The 19,741-nt window shown below is 42.5% G+C and overlaps 1 protein-coding gene across 2 annotated transcripts in view; it reads left to right on the top strand.

Annotated features, from left to right (window-relative positions):
• Ift88 (intraflagellar transport 88) overlaps positions 1 to 19,741 on the top strand; it is a 97,411-nt gene that overhangs the window by 52,154 nt on the left and 25,516 nt on the right. For both annotated transcript variants that reach the window (XM_041633968.1, XM_041633967.1), the window contains exons 18-23: positions 325 to 433; positions 2,518 to 2,668; positions 3,058 to 3,173; positions 6,348 to 6,400; positions 7,653 to 7,718; positions 18,063 to 18,169. In XM_041633968.1, coding sequence (XP_041489902.1) covers positions 325 to 433; positions 2,518 to 2,668; positions 3,058 to 3,173; positions 6,348 to 6,400; positions 7,653 to 7,718; positions 18,063 to 18,169 — 602 coding nt within the window. The remainder of the gene's footprint in view (positions 1 to 324; positions 434 to 2,517; positions 2,669 to 3,057; positions 3,174 to 6,347; positions 6,401 to 7,652; positions 7,719 to 18,062; positions 18,170 to 19,741) is intronic.

Here is a 19,741-nt window from a genome sequence, read left to right as displayed (position 1 = left end):
TGTCCTAGCACAGTTCATCACGATTATCCCTTCTGTTAAGTTTTATGGCTGGATCCATGTCTGCAGTATGTATTCCATTCTCTGAGTCTATTTGTCGGTTCCCGTCTGCTGTCCCTGATGAACCGCCCCCCACTTTAAAATCACAGGAGCTGTTTATAGCATGTCTCATGTCCGCTTGGAGAAATCCCAACCTGTATGGTTCTTTAAACGCCGCAGTTCACTTTCATTTTTTTCTTCTGGATGATTTTGCATGCATTTAAATACTTATGCTGTTGCTTTGAGTACAGTTCTGCCTGTGATGCTGCTGCTTTCTGTCTTCTCAAGGCCTCACCTATAAGAAGCTAAACCGTCTAGACGAAGCCTTGGACTCCTTCCTGAAACTGCATGCAATCCTTCGGAACAGCGCTCAAGTTCTTTGCCAGATAGCAAATGTGTATCTCTCTTGAAAGCTTAAGGGCATTATTAATTCCCTCAATTGGAAATTGAATATCAATTATTAAATAATATTAGCCATGGAGATAACTGATAAGGATGATACGACAGGTTAACTTGCTGAAAGTAGTTCAGTTGGTAAAAGATCATTTGCATCCTAAGAAGAATTAGTTAATAATGGTTCTTTATTTTTATTTTAAAAAACTAATTGAAGAAACTGAGGATATTTTGAATACACATAATCTCTGACTAGAAGTTAATTAGATACGCATTGTACTAATTCTGATTTTGTTTAAAAAGCTCATGTAGGCTATTGAAGACTCATGACTAGCTAGTACTATTGAGTTTGGATAATGTATTAATTTTAGCTGTTGTGTAGATATAGTGAATATAACTCTCTAGAGACTTATCCTCAAAAGTCTTCAGTGCTGCATGGCCTCGTTCATCAGCACTCTCGCCGGTGTTTGCTGTGTGCAGGATTAGATCCTGTGCTTGGCTCTCTACATGCAGTACTATGAAGTATTGCTGTCATGTCAGCGTCTGCAGCACTCAGCTTCCTGTTTTCCCCACCCACGGTTAGGAAAGTCAATGTGTTTGTCTTGTAATGCCCCTCACTATATTGGAAAAGCACTGTGATTTCTCTCACTTTGATGAGCTTTGGCCACGCCATTCGGAAGAGCTCATGTTTAGGTAAGTTTTAATATACTGTTACCTTGATATATTTCATGTAAATATATTTAGAGAAAGGTGGGGTATATTATTAAACTGAGTACTATTCATTCTACTTTGGATAAAGTATACTATAATTTTTTCATAAAGTTTTAGAGCAGATAGTATTCTAGTTATTCCTTTTGTTTATTTTTTTGTGTGTTGTGTTTCAAGCAGTGCTTAAGATGGAACATAGGGCCTTGCTCTTGCTGGCTAAATGCTCTACCACTGAGCTACACCCTACGAGGTATAATTTGTCCTTTTTTCCTGAAACTAAGCATCATGATTCTGCTCTTGCCTAGTTAGTGACTGGGCCGTAGTTAGTTGATGCATTTGAGGCTCTTTGAATGAATCTTATGTTTTTTTCTTGTGGTATCACATTTGCTTTGCCATGTTCAAAACAAGGACCAAGCTGAGTGTGAGTACCTATAACCCTAGCTGCCAGGGAGCTGAGGCAGGAGGATCTGGAGAGCAAGGCCTGCTTGGCAACACTTTAGCTCTCCTCATCTCCAAAACAACAACAAAAACCTGACACAAACAAAACTGAAAACCGCAGGAGACTTCTTGCTAAATAAAAAGAACCGTGTGTTGGGATGTGTTCATTTCATTCATCATCAGATATAAATAAGTAATAGTCAATAAATGTTGATACAAACAAAATGCTTGTGCATTTGCAGAGGACTTACTAGGTATTAAAGGAAACTACGGAGAGAAGATGGCCTGACCTTAGGGTTATACTATAATTAGGAAAAACACACAGGAAAAATACAGGAAGACAATTTCTTTACTGTGCTGAGCTTAAGAGAGCTGGGGTCATTGAGCAAACATTCCGGCATTCCTGGGCAGTGCTTCAAGTGATTCTGCTAGACATTTGGTCCTGGTTCCATTTCCAGCTCTACAAAAACATTGTAATAATCTAAAATTTTGTGAAAAAAATTTAAACCTACATCTAGAATGGATAGTACTTAAAGTTATTACAGGTGTACCTATCCTTTTCTTAAACATATTTACATGAAACATACCAAGGTAACAATATATGAAAAATCTACCTAAACTTTTACTCTTCCCCAACGTTGTAGTCAAAGTTCATCAAAATGAGAGAGTCCCAGTGCTCTCCAGTGCCATGAGGGGCATTACAACACAGACACACACACGTCTGCTTTTCTGAGTGCAGGAGAAACAACTGAAGAAAGCCATAGGGGAGCAGACTAGAAAGAGAGCAAGGGTGTTGCTGGGCAGCACTGCCCTGCCTCCCGCCTCCTGCAGAGATGTAGGGTTAACAATGCAGACAGCACAGTCCTGAGGCCTAGAACCATTTTCATTATCACGTTCCAATCTCACTTATTGGTGCCTGAATCTTAACTGACATTACCCAAGATACGAGCTAATGGAAGATCCCAACCAAGCGATTGAGTGGCTGATGCAGCTGATCAGCGTTGTTCCTACTGATTCCCAAGCTCTGTCTAAACTGGGCGAGCTGTACGACAGTGAAGGGGACAAGTCCCAGGCCTTCCAGTATTATTATGAGGTGGGTGTGCGGCTCGCTTCCTTCCAGTTTCTCACGGATCCTAACTTTTCAGAAAAGCGTATTAGTTTAGAACTAATAATTATTTGTTAAAATTCAACTTTCTTAAACTATAGTTTTGATTATATTAATTAAAATGAAAAATACTAACTCATTTTCCTTAAACCATGATTTGCATCTTCTGATTCTTTTAAATATTAATATGGCTCAGATGTATAACTGAAAACTGTCAAGCATACCTATGTTTTCTAAGTATTGTATACTTTTAGAACTTGTCGAGTTCTTTTGCTAGTTCATGCTTTTATAAATAGGTCCACTGCTAGGAAAAGTAATCAGGAGTAGTTTCCGTGTTACTGCTGATGTCACATTGTCGTCCTCTGGGTGTTCTCTAGTCATACAGGTATTTCCCTTCTAATATTGAGGTCATTGAGTGGCTTGGAGCCTATTACATCGATACCCAGTTCTGTGAAAAAGCTATTCAGTACTTTGAAAGAGCATCTCTTATACAGTAAGTAGCTGTTTAGATTTTATATTTAGTTAATGTCTTGCATTGAGGCTATTTTTAATTCCTAAAAATTAAGTATCTGAGAAGTGTAATAAATTCATGAACATCTTTTAATGAGTTTTTATTTTCTTGTATTTTTTCATTTTAGTTTGTCCCTATTGTGACAGATATATTTGCCTTTGCATAAAAAATTTAAATACCTTTTATAGTGTACTTTGTCTGTTTTCCTTACCCAAACCTCAGCGAACAAGCAGTATTTTATTCACAGATCAGAAAGTGACTTTCTCGGTCTTAGGACAGGTTTGTTGCTAGAAGAGCCTTAACAGGAGGAAGTTGTGTTGGTTTCAGTTTACAATTGCCATACATTGAACATTACTCTTTGTTTCTTTTTTAATCTCAGCCTCCTCCTGGCTTCCGTTCTGAACATGGCCTTTCTGGAATGTCTAGTTGCTCATTCTATTTCCTTTCTTGCTGATTCCTCAACTCCATTTTCTCTCTTGTTTTGCTGGCCTGTCTGCTCTCCCAGAGTTTTGTCTTGGGTTAATTCAGCCATTTATTCCACCAGGAACAGCTGTCCAGATAAGTTATGTGACCTGGTAAACAATGCCATGTACATCTGTGTCACATCAGCGTCTCCTCGTTCCTCTCAGAGCTCCTCATTCCTCTCCGTGCTTCATGCTTCAGTTTCCCTGAAAATGGATGTCTTTCATGTAAAGTCCCTTTCCACATCTTTCCCTACTTTTCTCTGCATTTACCTTCATTTGCTTCTGGTCTTATGTTTTGTTTTTTTTAAGTGACAGAGGCATTCAGTATACATTAATTACATTTCCTCTATATTTTTGATCATGTAGTTTCTGTACTGATATGCTAAATCATTTTTAAAATACATTTTTATTTTGCCAGGCATGGTGACACACGCCTTTAATCCCAGCACTCAGGAGACAGAAGCAGGTGGATTTCTGAGTTTGAGGCCAGATTGGTCTACAAAGCAAGTTTAAGGACAGTCAAGGCTACACAGAGAAATCCTGTCTCAAAAGAACAAAAAATTATTTAAAAAATTGTTTTCAACTGATACATAATAATTGTAGCTATATGTGCTAAGTATTTATTGTTGTATAAAATCTGCCTCTTCTGTAAGAACATAAGCTCTTAAGGAGTGGGAATGTTCATTCCTCTGTCATATTATGGCGACTTGGCAAATGGTTTATTTCAGTTTTATTGCTTCTTGTGATGCTCATGCTAGAAACCCCTCTAGTCGTGTCACTTATGTTTTGTGTCTTCGTGATGGAGTGGTTCTTACTGGTCTAAGCCTATACTTCTGTTTTCTATTTTCTCTTTGACAAACTAGATATTTACATGGCAGGAAAATGAAGTTTGAAACCAACCGATGGCGCACACCAGTAATCCGGTTACTCTGTGGCTGAGGTGGGAGGATTGAGAGTTCAAGGACAGCCTGGGTTACAAATCAGTCCTCCATCTCAAAAACAACAACCACAAAAAGTTGAACCCTTAGTTTATCCCGTATGCAAAACTAAATTTAAAACAGATTAAAGACCCAAATAAATGTAAGACTAAAAACTATAAAAACTCACAAGAAAGGGCTGGAGAGATAGCTCAAGCAGTTAAGAGCATTGGCTGCTCTTCCAGAGGATATGGGTTCAATTCCCCACACCCACATGGCAGCTCATAGCTGTCTGTACCTCCTCTTCCAGGGATCCTATACCCTCACAGAGACATACACACAGGCAAAACACAAATGTACATAAAATTAAAAAAGAAAAACACTCATAAAAACTCTTAGTGGAAATTGTTCATGCCATTGAATGTGACAAAACCTCTTAGAAATGCCATCAAAACACAGAAATAGGCAATATTAGACTTCACCAAATTTTCAATCTTCTGCTTAACAAGTAAGAGTACAAAAGCAACCCACAGAGTACGTCGTTACCCAAAATATATAAAGAGCTCCGACAACTCAACAGTAGCAAAAATGAGCAAAGGTTGAGGACATTTTTCCCCAAAGACAGTGTATACACCGCTGATAAACATAAACAAAGATGCTTAGCAGCATCCAGCGTTGGGCAGCCGAAGTCACACCCATGCACACATGGTAGCATAATTGGACTTAGTGAGTCATCTAAAAAGAAGATAGGAATGGGACGCGTTAAGAAGGTGCCCTGGGAAAGTTGGAGGGGCGAATTAGGAATGGGTCTGATCTTATTTATTGTGTACATGTATGAAGTCCTCAAAGAATAAAAAAATGGGTTGGGAGAACAAGGTCTCACTCTGTTGCCCTGGCGGTCCTGAAACAGTCCTGGCACTGGCTCTTCTGCCTCTGCCTCCTGAGTGCTGGGATTAAAGGTGTGCACCCCACTGCCTGGCTAGAACCCTGGGTGTAACAAGTGGGTGGAGAGGGTGACAGGCTTCAAAGAGGAAAGTAATACAATTAACTGCATATTTTATTTAGATTGCAGTGGGATAGGTGTGTGGGCAGTGGGCTTAAAATTAATAACTTGCACATCGCAGTGTTGAAATTGAAGCCCGTATGTGTTCACACAGACTGGTAGGCTCGCCATCAGACTAGCTTGGCGTTGGAAGGGCCTTCTGGAAGCCCCTGGGGAAGCACAAGGGGGATTTGGAGGGCAGGGAATCTTAAACACTTCTCTAGACTGCTCCTGATTCAGATAGGGGAACCTTAAACACTTCTCTAGACTGCTCCTGATTCAGATAGGGGGGTCTCCCATAGTAGCCCAGCCCAGCCTAGAACTCACTGCATAGCCAAAGTTGGCTTCAGAATCACAGCAATCCTCCTGCCTCAGCCTTCTGTGATTGTTGAGAACACAAGCGTGTGCCCGCATGCCTGTCTTGGGTGTAAAGTCAGTCTCTAGAGGTCCTGGTTGTGATTATTACTTTAGAAAAGAATGTGATTTTTGTTAAAGGTGAAAGGGACATAGATAGAGTTCTCTTTCCCTCTCTTTGGATTAAAGCCTGGCTGTTCTAACACAAGATCAAGAATTTTTTGTTCTAAATGTGTAAGCCTGTATGCTGTTAATAAAGACTAAATAAACAAAAGGTCTGAAGTACTCAAAGAAATTAGAGGTAGAAAGCTTAATGAATCTGTTTCACCGTCTCATTATTTTTTCATCTCTAATTTCCACTAATTTCTTTCTTTTCTAGACCCACACAAGTGAAATGGCAGCTGATGGTAGCTAGCTGTTTCAGAAGAAGTGGTAAGTGTTTTGACTTTATTCATTTCTTATTTAGTTTCTGTCTTTTCTTTTAGGTAGTTATGCATATAAATGTGTTCCAGTTGAATGTTTACTAAACATTAACTTTCTGAATAACCACACATAATTTATTATACATATTATGTGAAAAACATAGTAATTACTACATACAGGAAAGGTCATGCTTACAAAGTGGGGGTGTTTTGTTTTTATTTAAGGCAAGGGCCGTGGATTGGCACTGGGTTTGAATTTAATAGCAAACACTCTACCACTAAGTACACCATAGCCTGCAGGCTATTCCAGGAACTCTCCTAAAAACGAGTTCTTACTCAAAATTAACGTGAAATCATTACATGTTAACCACAAAATATTCTTTTTATATTAGTTTCTATTTCCATTTCCTGCCCGAGTGATTAATTCAGACCTGGGACAGCGAGAACTGTGTGTTATTTACAACAGACGTCATTAGGTGCAGAGGTTTGTGCTTCTGTCCAAAGATGATGCCTGTAGCTTAAATGCCAGAGAGTCAGCTAGGAGGTCAGAGTTACGTTCATAAACCCCACACAGACCATAGAACGCCCAGGAAAAGATAATCCTGACCCCGAAGGAAGCACAAACTGAGGTTGTCTGTGTGGTTACCTGATAGCTGTCAGTGTCTTCAAAGTGGCCAGGACATCCATCACAGACTTAGTCTGGTCCTGCACTGGAGGGCTCACTCTCTAGCACGACCATGGCTCCGGTCAGATGACAGTTTGACTGAGATGCGTGTTCCTTTGCATGGGACCACTGAGCCACACCCACTCAGAGTGGATCCATCAGCTAGTCACGGCATTGGTTCTGTTGAGAAGCGAATACTAAATCTCAACCATTTCCTCCACTCTGACCCTTTTTCAGTTTTGTTTATTCATATATTTTGGGGGGTTTTGTTTTGTTTTTTGAAACCCAGTCTTATTGTGTAGCCCTGGCTGTCCTGAAACTCACTGTGTGATCAGGCTGGCCTCCACATGACAGAAGTCCCCTTCCTCTGCTTCCTGAGTGCCAAGGTTACAGGCATGAAACAGCACACCCACGTTGTATATCTGTTTCTCCCAGAAATGACTCAAGAATTGTGCAAACATGAAAAGTAAGCTCTCATCTAAACCATTGTGGTATACCAATGCTTTGGATTAGAATCAACATTTTAATTAAATTTAGTAATATTTTTATAACTTTATATAGCTAACTATTATTACATTTTTTCTCTGTTTACTTACAGGTAACTACCAAAAGGCCTTAGATACTTACAAAGAGATTCACAGGAAATTTCCAGAGAATGTTGAATGTAAGTGACTTTGTATTTTGTAACTTTGAAGGCAAAGATACCACACTCTGTGTTCTAATAGGTAGTTAAATTTGCTGTAGTAACAGTATTCATAAACGAAGCCTCATTTGTGGTACATATCTTCAAAGTTTTTATACAGTCAGAAAATTTGACTCCTTAAGTGCGCATTTTTATAGAACTTAGTTGTTGATAGGTTTAAGTATAACACCACATTCTGTTTATTTTAAGCAAATCTGCATCTCAGTCCTTTATTAAAAAGTTTAAGGACAAATCTTGGGGGAAGCAGCTGTAGCACTGTTGGTAGAATGATTGCTTGCCTGGCATGAACAAAGTCCTGCTTTGACCGCCTCGCTAACTCAAAGCAGCCATGCTCTGAGTGCCGGGTGGTGAAGGTGGGAGGGCTAGAGGTCAGAGTTCAGGTCAGCCTCGGTCACCTGAGTTTATATAGACACCGATGTTTTATAGGGAAGGCGTTTGTAGGATTTTTATTGGAGTATGTATATAATGTGTGGTAGGCACACGTATGCCATAGTGTGCCTCTGTAGGCCAGAGGGCAACTTTGTGGAATGGGGTCTCTCGCCCACATTTACGTGGTTGAGGATTGTACTTAAGCTACAAGATCTGCATGGAAACCACCTTTAGAGGATGAGCCATCTTGCCAACCCAGGAGAAGCACTTTTTAACTTTTTTTTTTAATGGTTTGGTTTTGTTTTGTTTCAAGATAGGGTTTCTCTGTGTAGCCCTGGCTGTCCTGGGACTCACTCTGTAGCCCTGGCTGTCCTGGGACTCACTCTGTAGACCAGGCTGGCTGCAGACTCAGAGATCTGCCTGCATCTGCCTCCCGAGTCCTGGGATTAAAGACGTGTACCACTGGCATGGGCGGAGGCGAGATTTCACCCCGCTGACGCCTGAGGCAGGTGGGAGCGCTGTCCCCATCACTCCTCCGGTGTGGTCAGGGGAGAGAGATGAGTGTGAGAGAACCGCCCTGAGGATGTGACAGCGGAGACTGGCCCCTCATAGCTGCAAGGGCTGAACTAGCCATGGCACCCTGTGGTGAAGACGGGAGAGGTGTGGGTTGACCAACCCTGCAACTACCCAGGCTCAAAACCAGGGTTCAGTGTTGGCCCACCCCAACATCCAGCCCATCTGTGATCTGCTGGAGCACAGGCTGGGGCAGGGAGCAGTCCTTCCAGCCCCGGCCTCAGAATCTCTGAGACAGGGCAGCAACAGGATGTCCGGGAAGAGTCCCAGTGAGGGCCCGGTGTCAGTGGTGCAGCAGAGACAGGCCTCGAACCAAACCAGTTATTCTTTGTGATGAACGCCTGCGTGTAAAGATGTAGGGATAAAGGGTTTACTGTGACTCACTGTGTCACACTGCAGCTTCCATGTGGAGATTTTCCCCTTCTTCCTCGTTTCTTTCTTTCTTTTTTTCCGTTTTTATCTTAAATTTTGTTTTGTTTTGTTGGAGGAGGGTGTTTCAGAGGGAACAGGAGATGAGTGGGATCGGCATGCATGACGTAAAAGACACAAAGACCAGCTTGTCTTTAAGAGTCTTTTAATGTATGTGTGTATACCTGTGTGAATTCATATGCACCACATGTGTGCAGGGAACCAAAGAGGCCGGAGGGTGTCAGGTCCTTTGCAACTGGAGTTGCAAGTAGTTGGGAGCTGCCTGATGTAGGTGCTAGGAACCAAACCCAGGTCCTCTGCAAGAGCAGTAAGTCCTGTGGGCAGTCCCGTGAAAAGCATTTTTAACTACCCACTTTAGTGTTCGATGTTTTCAGGTTGGAAAAAAAGATACTTTTACTATTTTTGAAAACAAAACATGAATAATAATAATCTTGCTGGTGATTTTTTTTTTAGTGGCACTTAAATGTGTTTGTGTGTGTGTGTGGTCACTGTGCACATAGGTACACGCATGTGCTACAGGTCAGTATCCGGAGTCTTCCTCAATTGCTCTCTACCTCATTTCTTGGGAGGGTCTCTTACTGTCCTGGAGCTTGCCAGTCTGGCTAGACTGGTTTACCAGTGAGCCCCAGAGACCCACCTGTCCCCGTCTTCCAGCACTGGAACCTTGTGCCACCGTGCTTGGTGTTCCGTTGTGTGTTCCGGGGACCCAAACTCAGATCCTCATGTTTGCACAGCGAGTGCTTTACTGGCTGTTCGTCTCTCCCACCCCTAGTTTTAAGATGCTATCCTGACATGTTACTTGCTTGTGAGTTGTGAAATGAGCTTTGCAGAAGCGTCCATGTACCGCCTCTCTTGTCACTGTGCCCGGTCCTGTGCAGGATTACTGCAAAATCTGGGCTAAGGAAAGAGAAAAAAGCCATCTTCATTGCTGCATCTCACCACTAATTGTCAGTTTTGTCCTGAATTGCATTTAGTCAAAGAGGAAAGTCAGCTGGGTGTTGGTGGCTCACACCTTTGATCCCAGCACAGAGGCAAACAGATCTCAAGGCCAGCCTCTTCTACTTAGCGTAGCGAGTTTCAGGACAGCCAGGGCTGCACAGAGAAAATCCTGTCTCGAAAAACCAAAAAGAAAAGAGGAAAGTCATAGTCAATTTAGAATTTTTACCATCTTTGTTAGGAAACAAAAAGCAATTCCTTGAGAAGAAATCTCTTCATTCATGGTGTGGATAGTCATTGAGAGGCGTGGGCGGTGCTGAGATCAGCGCTGCAGCAAAGAGAACATCTTTGAAAAGTCTTTTTCATCTTGTTCTCTACAATAATAAATACAGGCAGCACATTACAGTAAACACATCTCTCCTGAGCTCGGGTTTCTGATGATGCAGCCTGATCCAAGGAGCAGGTGGAGTCTCTGCCTGGCTCTTGGAAGAGCTGCACTGCCAAGGACTGAGAAGAGGTTCAGGATCAAGAAGTAGGTTCCTCACCTGATAGCCACAGGAGCAGACACCAGGGAGGAAAGGGCCTACAGGGCCATCATTGTACAACTCTTAAAATGTACAGAATTGTAGTTTGCAGTTGGCTCAAGCATCTATTTTCCCTGTTCCTTTTCAAAAAGAAACTTTCTGTGTGGTTTTTAGTCTCAGTCACTTTAGAGACCATTCGGGAACAAGAAGTCCAGGGACAGTATTTGAAAGTGGAACCTGCCTGCCTGCCACCTGGTTCATTGAAGGGATCCCCTGCAGGTGTAAGACAGGGAAGTGCACCTCAAGAAAGACGAGAATGAAAACCTCATCAACCTGGATCAGAGACTTCTGGGCATCCAATGCCAGGCTGTTCACTGTCAGCATATTTATTTATTTATTTATTTGGTTTTTCAAGACAGGGTTTCTTTGTGGTTTTGGAGCCTGTCCTGGAACTAGCTCTTGTAGACCAGGCTGGTCTCGAACTCCCAGAGATCCGCCTGCCTCTGCCTCCCAAGTGCTGGGTTTAAAGGCGTGTGCCACCACCGCCAGGCTTGTCAGCATATTTAAAACATAGTTCAATTTGGGGGAAGGTTTCCGGGCAACAATCCGTCTAATTCCAGGTGCACAGTAAAGCTCAAGTGTGACTATATAGTGTTCTAGGGAAGAAGAGTTAGGGTAATCATCCTGGGGAATGTGGGTGAGGTCTGTCTCTAAGCAAAAGGTGGGTACTTTCTTTCTCCACAGATAGCAAAAAGGTTACCAGCTTATTAACAAAATCCACTCCCAGCCTTCTGGGCAAGATATCAGGACCATTGAGAAGAGAACCCAGTGTATTTAACATTCCTAGTTTCCCAAGAGATCAGCAGGTTTGTAAGCAGCGTCCTCAGCCTTCACCTACTAGTGGCACTCCCGCCCTGTTTGTTGAAACTTGAAGTCTCCAGGCTTGGCAAAATGCCCCTTCAAGGGTAGAATTGCTTCCAGATGAAAATCTCTGGAGCAGCCACAATGCCTTGGTGCCGGGCCAGCAAGGCCACATTGTTTCCCTTTACAGAGGTTTTAAGAGTTACCCTAAAAGTTAAATGAATGACTGTGTACACTGTAAGGAATATCTAAGATGACTTTGGCCTGTATAATCCTCAAAACAAGTGTAATCAATTGACGGCCACAGCTGGAGCCTTAGTGGGGAAATCTGCGGAATGTTATCTGAAACAGAATCATTTTCTGGTGAACCCATCAGGATTCTGAGGGAACTGTATGCATGTGGTGCAGACATATGTGCAGGCAAAACATGCATACACACAGAATGGAGCTCTTTACATTAAAACTTGGCCTATTTTACAGCTTACAGATGATCTCCTGCATTTCAGAGGACAACTACCTAAACTGGTTGGGGTTTGTTTGTCTAAGCAGGGTCTCATGTAGCCCATGCTAGGCAAGAACTTACTATGTAACTCAGGTTAGCCTTGGAAATAGTCATTTTATTTTCTATAAATCGCCTCTAAGCTGCTCTTCTGTGGGAAGGGGGAAGGGAGCAACAATGGTATATTATTCCCAAAGCATAGACTACCTTTTCATTGTGGATTACTGAGATAAGTGTGTACACAGAAGACTTACCTAGTAATTGTGACATTGCAAATTATTTTAAACCTGCTGCTTTCAGTGTCTTACTGATCAGAAATTGGCTATTTTTGTACACGCTCTTATGAATGAACACTATATTCCAGACACTATTCAACACTGATGTAGCATAGCATAGACCACTGAGGGTCCACTGAGAGACCCTCTCTCAAATATAAGGTGGAGAGCAATTAAGGAAGACACCTAGCACCCACATTAATGCATGTACACCATACACACATGAATGTGTACACATGCATACATCATACCTAGCACCCACATAAATACACATATACCCAAACACACATGAACACACATGTATGTATCACATCTGGTACCTACATAAATACACATGCACCCATATACAAATGAACATGTACACATGCATATATCACATTTGGTACCCACATAAATACACATATACCCAAACACACATGAACAGGTACACATGTATATATCACATCTGGTACCCACATAAATACACATGCACACATGAACATGTACACATGCATATATCACATCTGGTACCCACATAAATACACATACACACATGAACATGTACACATGCATATATCACATCTGGTACCCACATAAATACACATACACACATGAACTTGTACACATGCATATATCACATCTGGTACCCACATAAATACACATACACACATGAACTTGTACACATCTGGTACCCACATAAATACATATACACCCATACACATATGAGCATGTACACATGCATTCATCATATCTGGTAACACATAAATACACATACACTCATACACACATGAACATGTACACATCACATGCACATACTCAAACAAGATATTTAATAGTCAAAATGAGTAATTGTGAAAGTAGGTGAAAGAGAAGTGTAACTTAAGTATTTATGTAGAGGAAGAAAGAGTTGGGGTGGTGATGTCAGCGTGGGGCAGGTGTTCTTGGGTCTTGTGATGTGGCTGAACCATCCAAGCTCCTCTAACAAAGTCACCATGAGATGTAGAGACAACTGTGGTAAACACTGAGGAGAAATGTGCATTTGGAGTGAGAAACTAGCTTTAAATTATTAAGATGTAGCCTGACTGAGGTTGATAAATGGGTGCGACATCCCAGGAGAGATCATAAATTAACAGTCCAAGAGTGGACCTGCAGAACCAACATTCAAGTGGAGTAGAGGACGCGGAGGGGGTTGAGAAAGGAGGTCTGGGGAGCAGACAAAAACAGCGCCCCCAAAGCCAAGGGAGATGGACTTCAGGAAGACACTATGACTTATGGCACTTGGGGTTGGGACCGTCACTCAGTGGCGATGCTTGCATGATACTCAGATGCTCCGGATTTCATATGCAGTATTGAGAAAAAAATCATAGAAGTTACCAACCAAAAGCCACTGACTTTGGAAAGTCATTGGGAAAGTAGAGGCAGAAACAGAAGAGCAGCAGGTTGAAATACGCAGTGGGCGTGAGGAGTGGTCTAGGGCTGCTTCTCTAAGGATGGAAGAGGTGGCTGTTTGTCGACTGCAGGGAACAGTGTAGTAGAAAAGGAGAAATTAGAGATGTGCCAGGGAGCACAGCAATGAAAAACGACATCTGTGGAAATGGAGTCAACCACAGAGAGTGGGCAGGGTAATTCTGGAGCCCTGCTTATAGAAGAGAGGACTTAATCAACCAACTGCTGTCATATGAGGTCGCTTGTTCGTTCCAGCCCAGCAGTTCAGACCTGAAATAATCACACAGAAACTATATTATTTAAAACACTGCTTGGTCCATTAGCTCTAGCTGCTTATTGGCTAACACTTATATCTTAATTTAACCCATTGCTAGTAATCTGTGTATCGCCATGTGGCTGTGACTTACCAGGTAAAGTTCCCAGCATCTGTCTCCAACTACATAGCTTCTCTTTGACCCCACTCTTCTTTCTCACAGCATTCAGTTTAGTTTTCCCTACCTAGCTCTGTTCTACCCTGTCAGGCCAAGCCAGTTTCTTTATTCTTTAACCAATAAAAGCAACACATAGACAAAAGGAAGAATTCAATTCAATTCAAATAAGAATTACACTTACAGCCAGGCAGTGGTGGCGCACGCCTTTAATCCCAGCACTCGGGAGGCAGAGGCAGGCGGATCTCTGTGAGTTCGAGACCAGCCTGGTCTATAAGAGCTAGTTCCAGGACAGGCTCCAAAGCCACAGAGAAACCCTGTCTTGAAAAACCAAAAAAAAAAAAAAAAGAATTACACTTACAATATTTATATATACTTTATCTTTTATTACTTGTAAGTAAAGTTATATTATTACTATCTACTCTTCAACTCCATCAAAGACTCCAGAAGGATATAATATTACCTAAGTAAACAGGAAGTGCATTGTAAGCAACTTCTAGAATTGACAGAGACATCTTGCTGCCTGGACAGTCAGTCACCCAAAGTTCTTCTGTAACATTGGGGCATCCATCTTCAGCCTACTGGTCCATAGTATCCAGCAGACTTTTCCATGAAACAGGACATTTCAAAGACAGTTCCACCTATAATGGTAGTTTACCAGTCACTTTCTTCTGGTGATATACACTTTTAATCCCAATACTTGGGAGACAGAGGCAAGTGGATATCTGTGAATTAAAAGCCAACCAGGTCTACAGAGTGAGTTCTGGAACAGCCAGAGTAGTTACACAGAGAAGCTCTGTTTTGAAAAACAAAAGGCAAAAAAAAGAAAAGAAATTAATTTTTGACATCTAGCTAATGATTATAAAGTATAATTTTGATGGTAGTTGTGGCAAGGGGAGAAGTGTGCTCTATACCCCCTTACTCTAAGGCTGTCAGGAAGTATGGTTGAAGCCTGGCAGGATGGTAGGTGCCTGCAGCCCAGCAGTACTAAAGGAAGCGAAACAAACAGCCTGGCAGCATAGTAGAGCAAGAGGGAGATGTACACCTGGGTCATGGTAGACAGAAGCAATACAGAGCCAGCACACCTACTGTGTGTGCAGTACTCCGCCCAATAGAGAGGAACATGGTGACTCAGAAACTGACGTGCCTGGGAGCCAGTCCAGCCTTCCTGGAAGCTGGAACTGAGCTAGCTATCAGGAGCCTCTGAGTGATCAGAAGTTCAGATTTGTGGGGTCTTCTGCTTTGTAGTTTATCACAAGGAAACGGGTACATTTTGGAACTACTTTTTCAATTAAATAAACACAATTTCATCACATTATGGCTATTTTTTAGGTATTAGAAATTTATTTTTAGGGGTTAAAAATATAATTTAGTTGGTAGAGAACTTGCCCAGAAACGAAGGAGCCCTAACTTTGATCCCCAGCATTGCTGAAGCTGGGTATGGTGTTGCTTGTCTGGGAGGCAGAGACAGAAGGGTTAGAAGTCATAGGCTAGCCCCAACTACATAATGAGTTGTGGGCCACTCTGGGCCACATGCATGACTCCCTGCCTTTAAAAGAAACAAAACAAAAAACTAGTGGGTTATTTTTTTTTTCATTTATTCTTTTCTCATACAGTATATCCCAACCACAGCCTGTTCGCCAGCTCCTCCCAGTCCCATGCACACATCCCCTATCCCCCAGATCCACTGCTCCTCCATTTTCTTTCAGAAAAGAGCAGGGCTCCCAGGGACATCAACCAAAAATGGCATAACAAGACACAAAAAGACTAGGCACAAACTGTCATAGCAAGGCTTGACAAGGCCACCCAATAGGAGGAAAAGTTCCCAAGAACAGGCAAAAAGAGTCAGAGACAACCCCACTGTTAGGAGTCCACAAAAGCCTCAAGCTAAACAACCTCAGCCTGTCTGCCGAGGACCTGGTGCAGACCTCTGCAGGCTCCTCTGTGTTTGTTGCTTCAGTCTCTGAGAGTCCCCATGGGCCCTGCCTAGTTGATTCTCCTAGTGTTCTCAACCCCTCTGGGCCTTATAATTCTTCCTCCCCCTCTTCCTTGGGGTTCCCTGAGCTCTTAAGGTTTGGCTATGGTGTCTACATCATCAGCTGATGGCAGTATCCCATCACCCGCCAAAGGAAGCCTCTCTAATGGCAATTGGGCTGGGCACACATCTATGAATGTAGCAGAATACCGTTAGGAATCATTTCATTGACTTGTTTCTTTTGTTAATCATGTTTGGTTCTACCCTAGGTCTTTGAGCCATCCAACTCCAGATCCTGGCCATCCAGGAAGTGAGGGCATGGGCTCCTTCTGATGGCTTGGGCCTCAAGTTAGACCAGTCATTGCTTGGCCATTCCCACAAGCTCTGAACCGCCTTTGCCCCAGCACATCTTACAGGCAGGACAGATATGGGACACTGGACGCCTTGCCTGGCTACAGAAAATGGCCTCTTCAGGCTCTGTATCCTCCATCACTAGAGTCCTCACTAGGAAGTTCCAGGAAGTTTCCACTGCACTAGGTTTCCACATTGCCCCCCATTCCAGTTGTCTTGCCTGTACTCTCTCCCTCCATCCCTCCAAAACTAGCTTTTAACTTAGCTTTTGCTTATTGTCTTGATAACTGACAAGAGAGTACAAAGAAATATCTAAAATGTTTAACTCTGTCTGAGGGTAGAGGAGAAATTATTAACTCTCATTTTTTCTTTGTATCCGTACTTAACTTACAAATGCTCTACCATGGTCTGCATTGCTCTTGTATTGACAGAAACCAAATCTTTTGAGCTGGCACAGAAGCGTCACAAAGCAATGAGACAACAAATGGCAGGCGTCTTATGCATTGTGTTCTCATTGGTCAGAAAGAAATCACTTGGTTTGCTTTTCATTCTTTGCATCTTAAAACTTTGTTCTTTTGAGATGGGGCTCACTCTTAGTCCAGGCTGGCCTGGACTGTGGCAATCCTCCTGCCTCAGCTTTACAATTCTGAGATTACGGCTATAAATCATCACACCTTTGCTAATTTATCAATACAATCTTAAATCCAAAAGCAAACTCTAATATACATACCAATAATAAAGCAGGCTTGGTGGCTTGTGCCTGTAGTCTCAGCTCTGTGGAGGAAAAGCCAGATCACCCTCGGCTACCTAGCAAGTTTGAGGCCAGCCTGGGATGCGTGAGACCTTGTCTCTAAATAAACTAATCATTTGTATGAACCCAGCTAAATATGTTGAGTGAGGTGTATAAGTGCTGAGAGGATTTTCTTGCTGTTTTATGATGTGATGATCATACACACAGAAGTTCCAGGAGCGGAAGTGTGGGGTGGGTGGGAAGAGCACAGGCTGAGGCAAAGTGTGGGACTCTTCCAGGGCCTCGCCTGGGTGTCAGCTCACAGTGTGCACATCCACCCTCTCTTGTAATTGTCTTATACATATTTGATGTTGGCTTCAAGCCCAACTATAAAGTGTGCTTCTTTAATGTAAATAATATTGATTAAAACAATGAATTTACCAGCAGTAAAAAGAACATTTACTGGTAATATTTTCCTCCTCCTTCCCTGTGCACTCTCCCTTAGTAATCTTTGTGTGTGTATCTGTCATTGGCACATTAACAAACGTTGCAGCCCTGAGTTGTCATCCTTATGCTGTGCCCTCTCTGTGGTCTGGTGGCATAACAGGGCAGGTCACCTACAAGGAAGTCGGTGCTCCCAGGTCTAGAGACTGCAAGGTGTAATGAGTTTGGGTTGGGGTGGAGAGGTAAGACTGGCCGTTCTGGAACTCACTCTGTAAACCAGGCTGGCCGCGAACTCACAGAGGTTTGTCGGCCTCTGCCTCCCGAGTGCTGGGATTAAAGACGTGCAGCACCACCGCCTTACTATAATTATGTTTTAAGAGAAAACGAAGTGCTGTCAGCATCCTGCCTCTGCCAAATGTCAGGCTTGCTCTGTGTGTCTTTCCTAAATATTTTTTGTTTTGTTTTTGGTTTTGTTTTTTAATTTAGGTTTGCGTTTCTTGGTTCGTCTCTGCACAGATATCGGATTAAAAGAAGTTCAAGAATATGCCACAAAACTCAAGCGGTTGGAAAAAATGAAAGAAATGAGGGAGCAGGTATCTCATGTGGGCCGGAAACTATTGTCTGTTAATTTTCAAAATGTCAGCCTGCTGTAGCTGAAATGCACGGGGTTAGGAGCTTACATCACAGCAGAACTGTAATTTTACTCAACAGTAGCAAAAAATGAAATTTTCTGGAAAATGAATTGAAGAATGATTCATAAAAACTCAGAGAGAGAAATTGAAGTTCAACCTGAGGGTCAGAAAAGCAAAGCAGCCAGCCACTGGCTCTTACCTCAGCCTCAGTCCGAAATGGCGATCCTGCCTCCAGGAATCTCAGAATGAGACTGAGCCTGAGAACTGTCTCCTCCCGTTTTATATTCCTCTCTAGTGCTGGGATTAAAGGCATGCACTGCCAGGTTTCTATGGCAACTAGTGTGGCTACTAGGATTAAAGGTGTGTGTAACCTCTGCCTGGTCTGTAAGGCTGAGCAGTGGGGCTGTTTTACTCTCTGATCTTCAGGCAAACTTTATTTATTACAAATGAAATATCACTACAGTGAATAGATCTGGAAAGTATAATGTTAAGTGAGGCAACTTAAACTCTGTAAGACAAAACCACGTGTTCTCTCTCATGTGTGCATCCCGTGTGTGTGTGTGTCGCCGAAACCTAGAAAGGAGACCAAGAGAAGGTGAAAATAGGTAATGAGGAAGGCTGGGGATATGCATAAGACACATTAAACTTGAAAGAGAAAAGAGATGGGTGAGGGGCACAAGAGAGAACCAAGGGTGGCAGGCCGTGGAAGAGTTGATGGGAAGGCGACTCTACTAAACCCTGTTCTGTTCAAAATGCTGTGATGATATCTATACTGTGAATGCCAATTTTCACAACAAAAAAGAAATATCTTAGAAGTCAATACAGAACTAACTTTACTTGTCAATACTAAAATCTGAGAATGATGTGTACATTTGCAGGCACTTAAGCGGCATTTCCAGTGCAGCCATTTTGTTTTTACTGTTTAGGTGATAGTGGTTTGCCTAGAAAATAAAGTAATGCCGGGCAGTGGTGGCACACACTTTTAATCCTAGCACTCGGGAGGCAGAGGTAGGTGGATCTCTGTGAGTTCCAGGCCAGCCTGGTCTACAAGAGCTACTTCCAGGACAGCCTCTAAAGCTACAGAGAAACCCTGTCTCAAAAAAATAAAATTAAAATTAAAAAAAAATAAAGTAATGATAAAATGAAGAACAGTATATAAAGCAGAGTTGAAGAGCTGGGCTGTATCTCAATGATACCTCACTTTCTTAGTGAGCGTGCGCAGGACCTGGGTTCAGTTCCTAGCATGGCAGGAAGAGGCAGAATTGAACTGCTTTTTCCTCTCTATTGTAATGGAAATATCTCTGAAATTATCTCAGGAGGGCAGCTTCTAGGATAGAACTCCAGATGGCTTCTGTGGAGTCCCTAGCAGAGGGTTACTGATAGATGGATAATTTCCATTCTCCAGAGGAGGAAGTAACTGAGAGATTGTTTGTCGCTTGCTGTGGCGTCAGGGCTTTGCTCCTGAGGTCCCTGTGGCAGCACAGTGCAGAGAAGCATTGTCGGCGCATTTCTGCAGCAGATGGATAGCAAGGT

Source organism: Microtus oregoni, unplaced genomic scaffold, assembly GCF_018167655.1.
Source record: "Microtus oregoni isolate MIOR12 unplaced genomic scaffold, Mior012 000045F_ref0000178, whole genome shotgun sequence".
NCBI classification, from domain to species: Eukaryota; Metazoa; Chordata; class Mammalia; order Rodentia; family Cricetidae; genus Microtus; species Microtus oregoni.
Note: the sequence above shows the minus strand (reverse complement) of the source record. Positions and strands in the feature narration are given on the sequence as shown.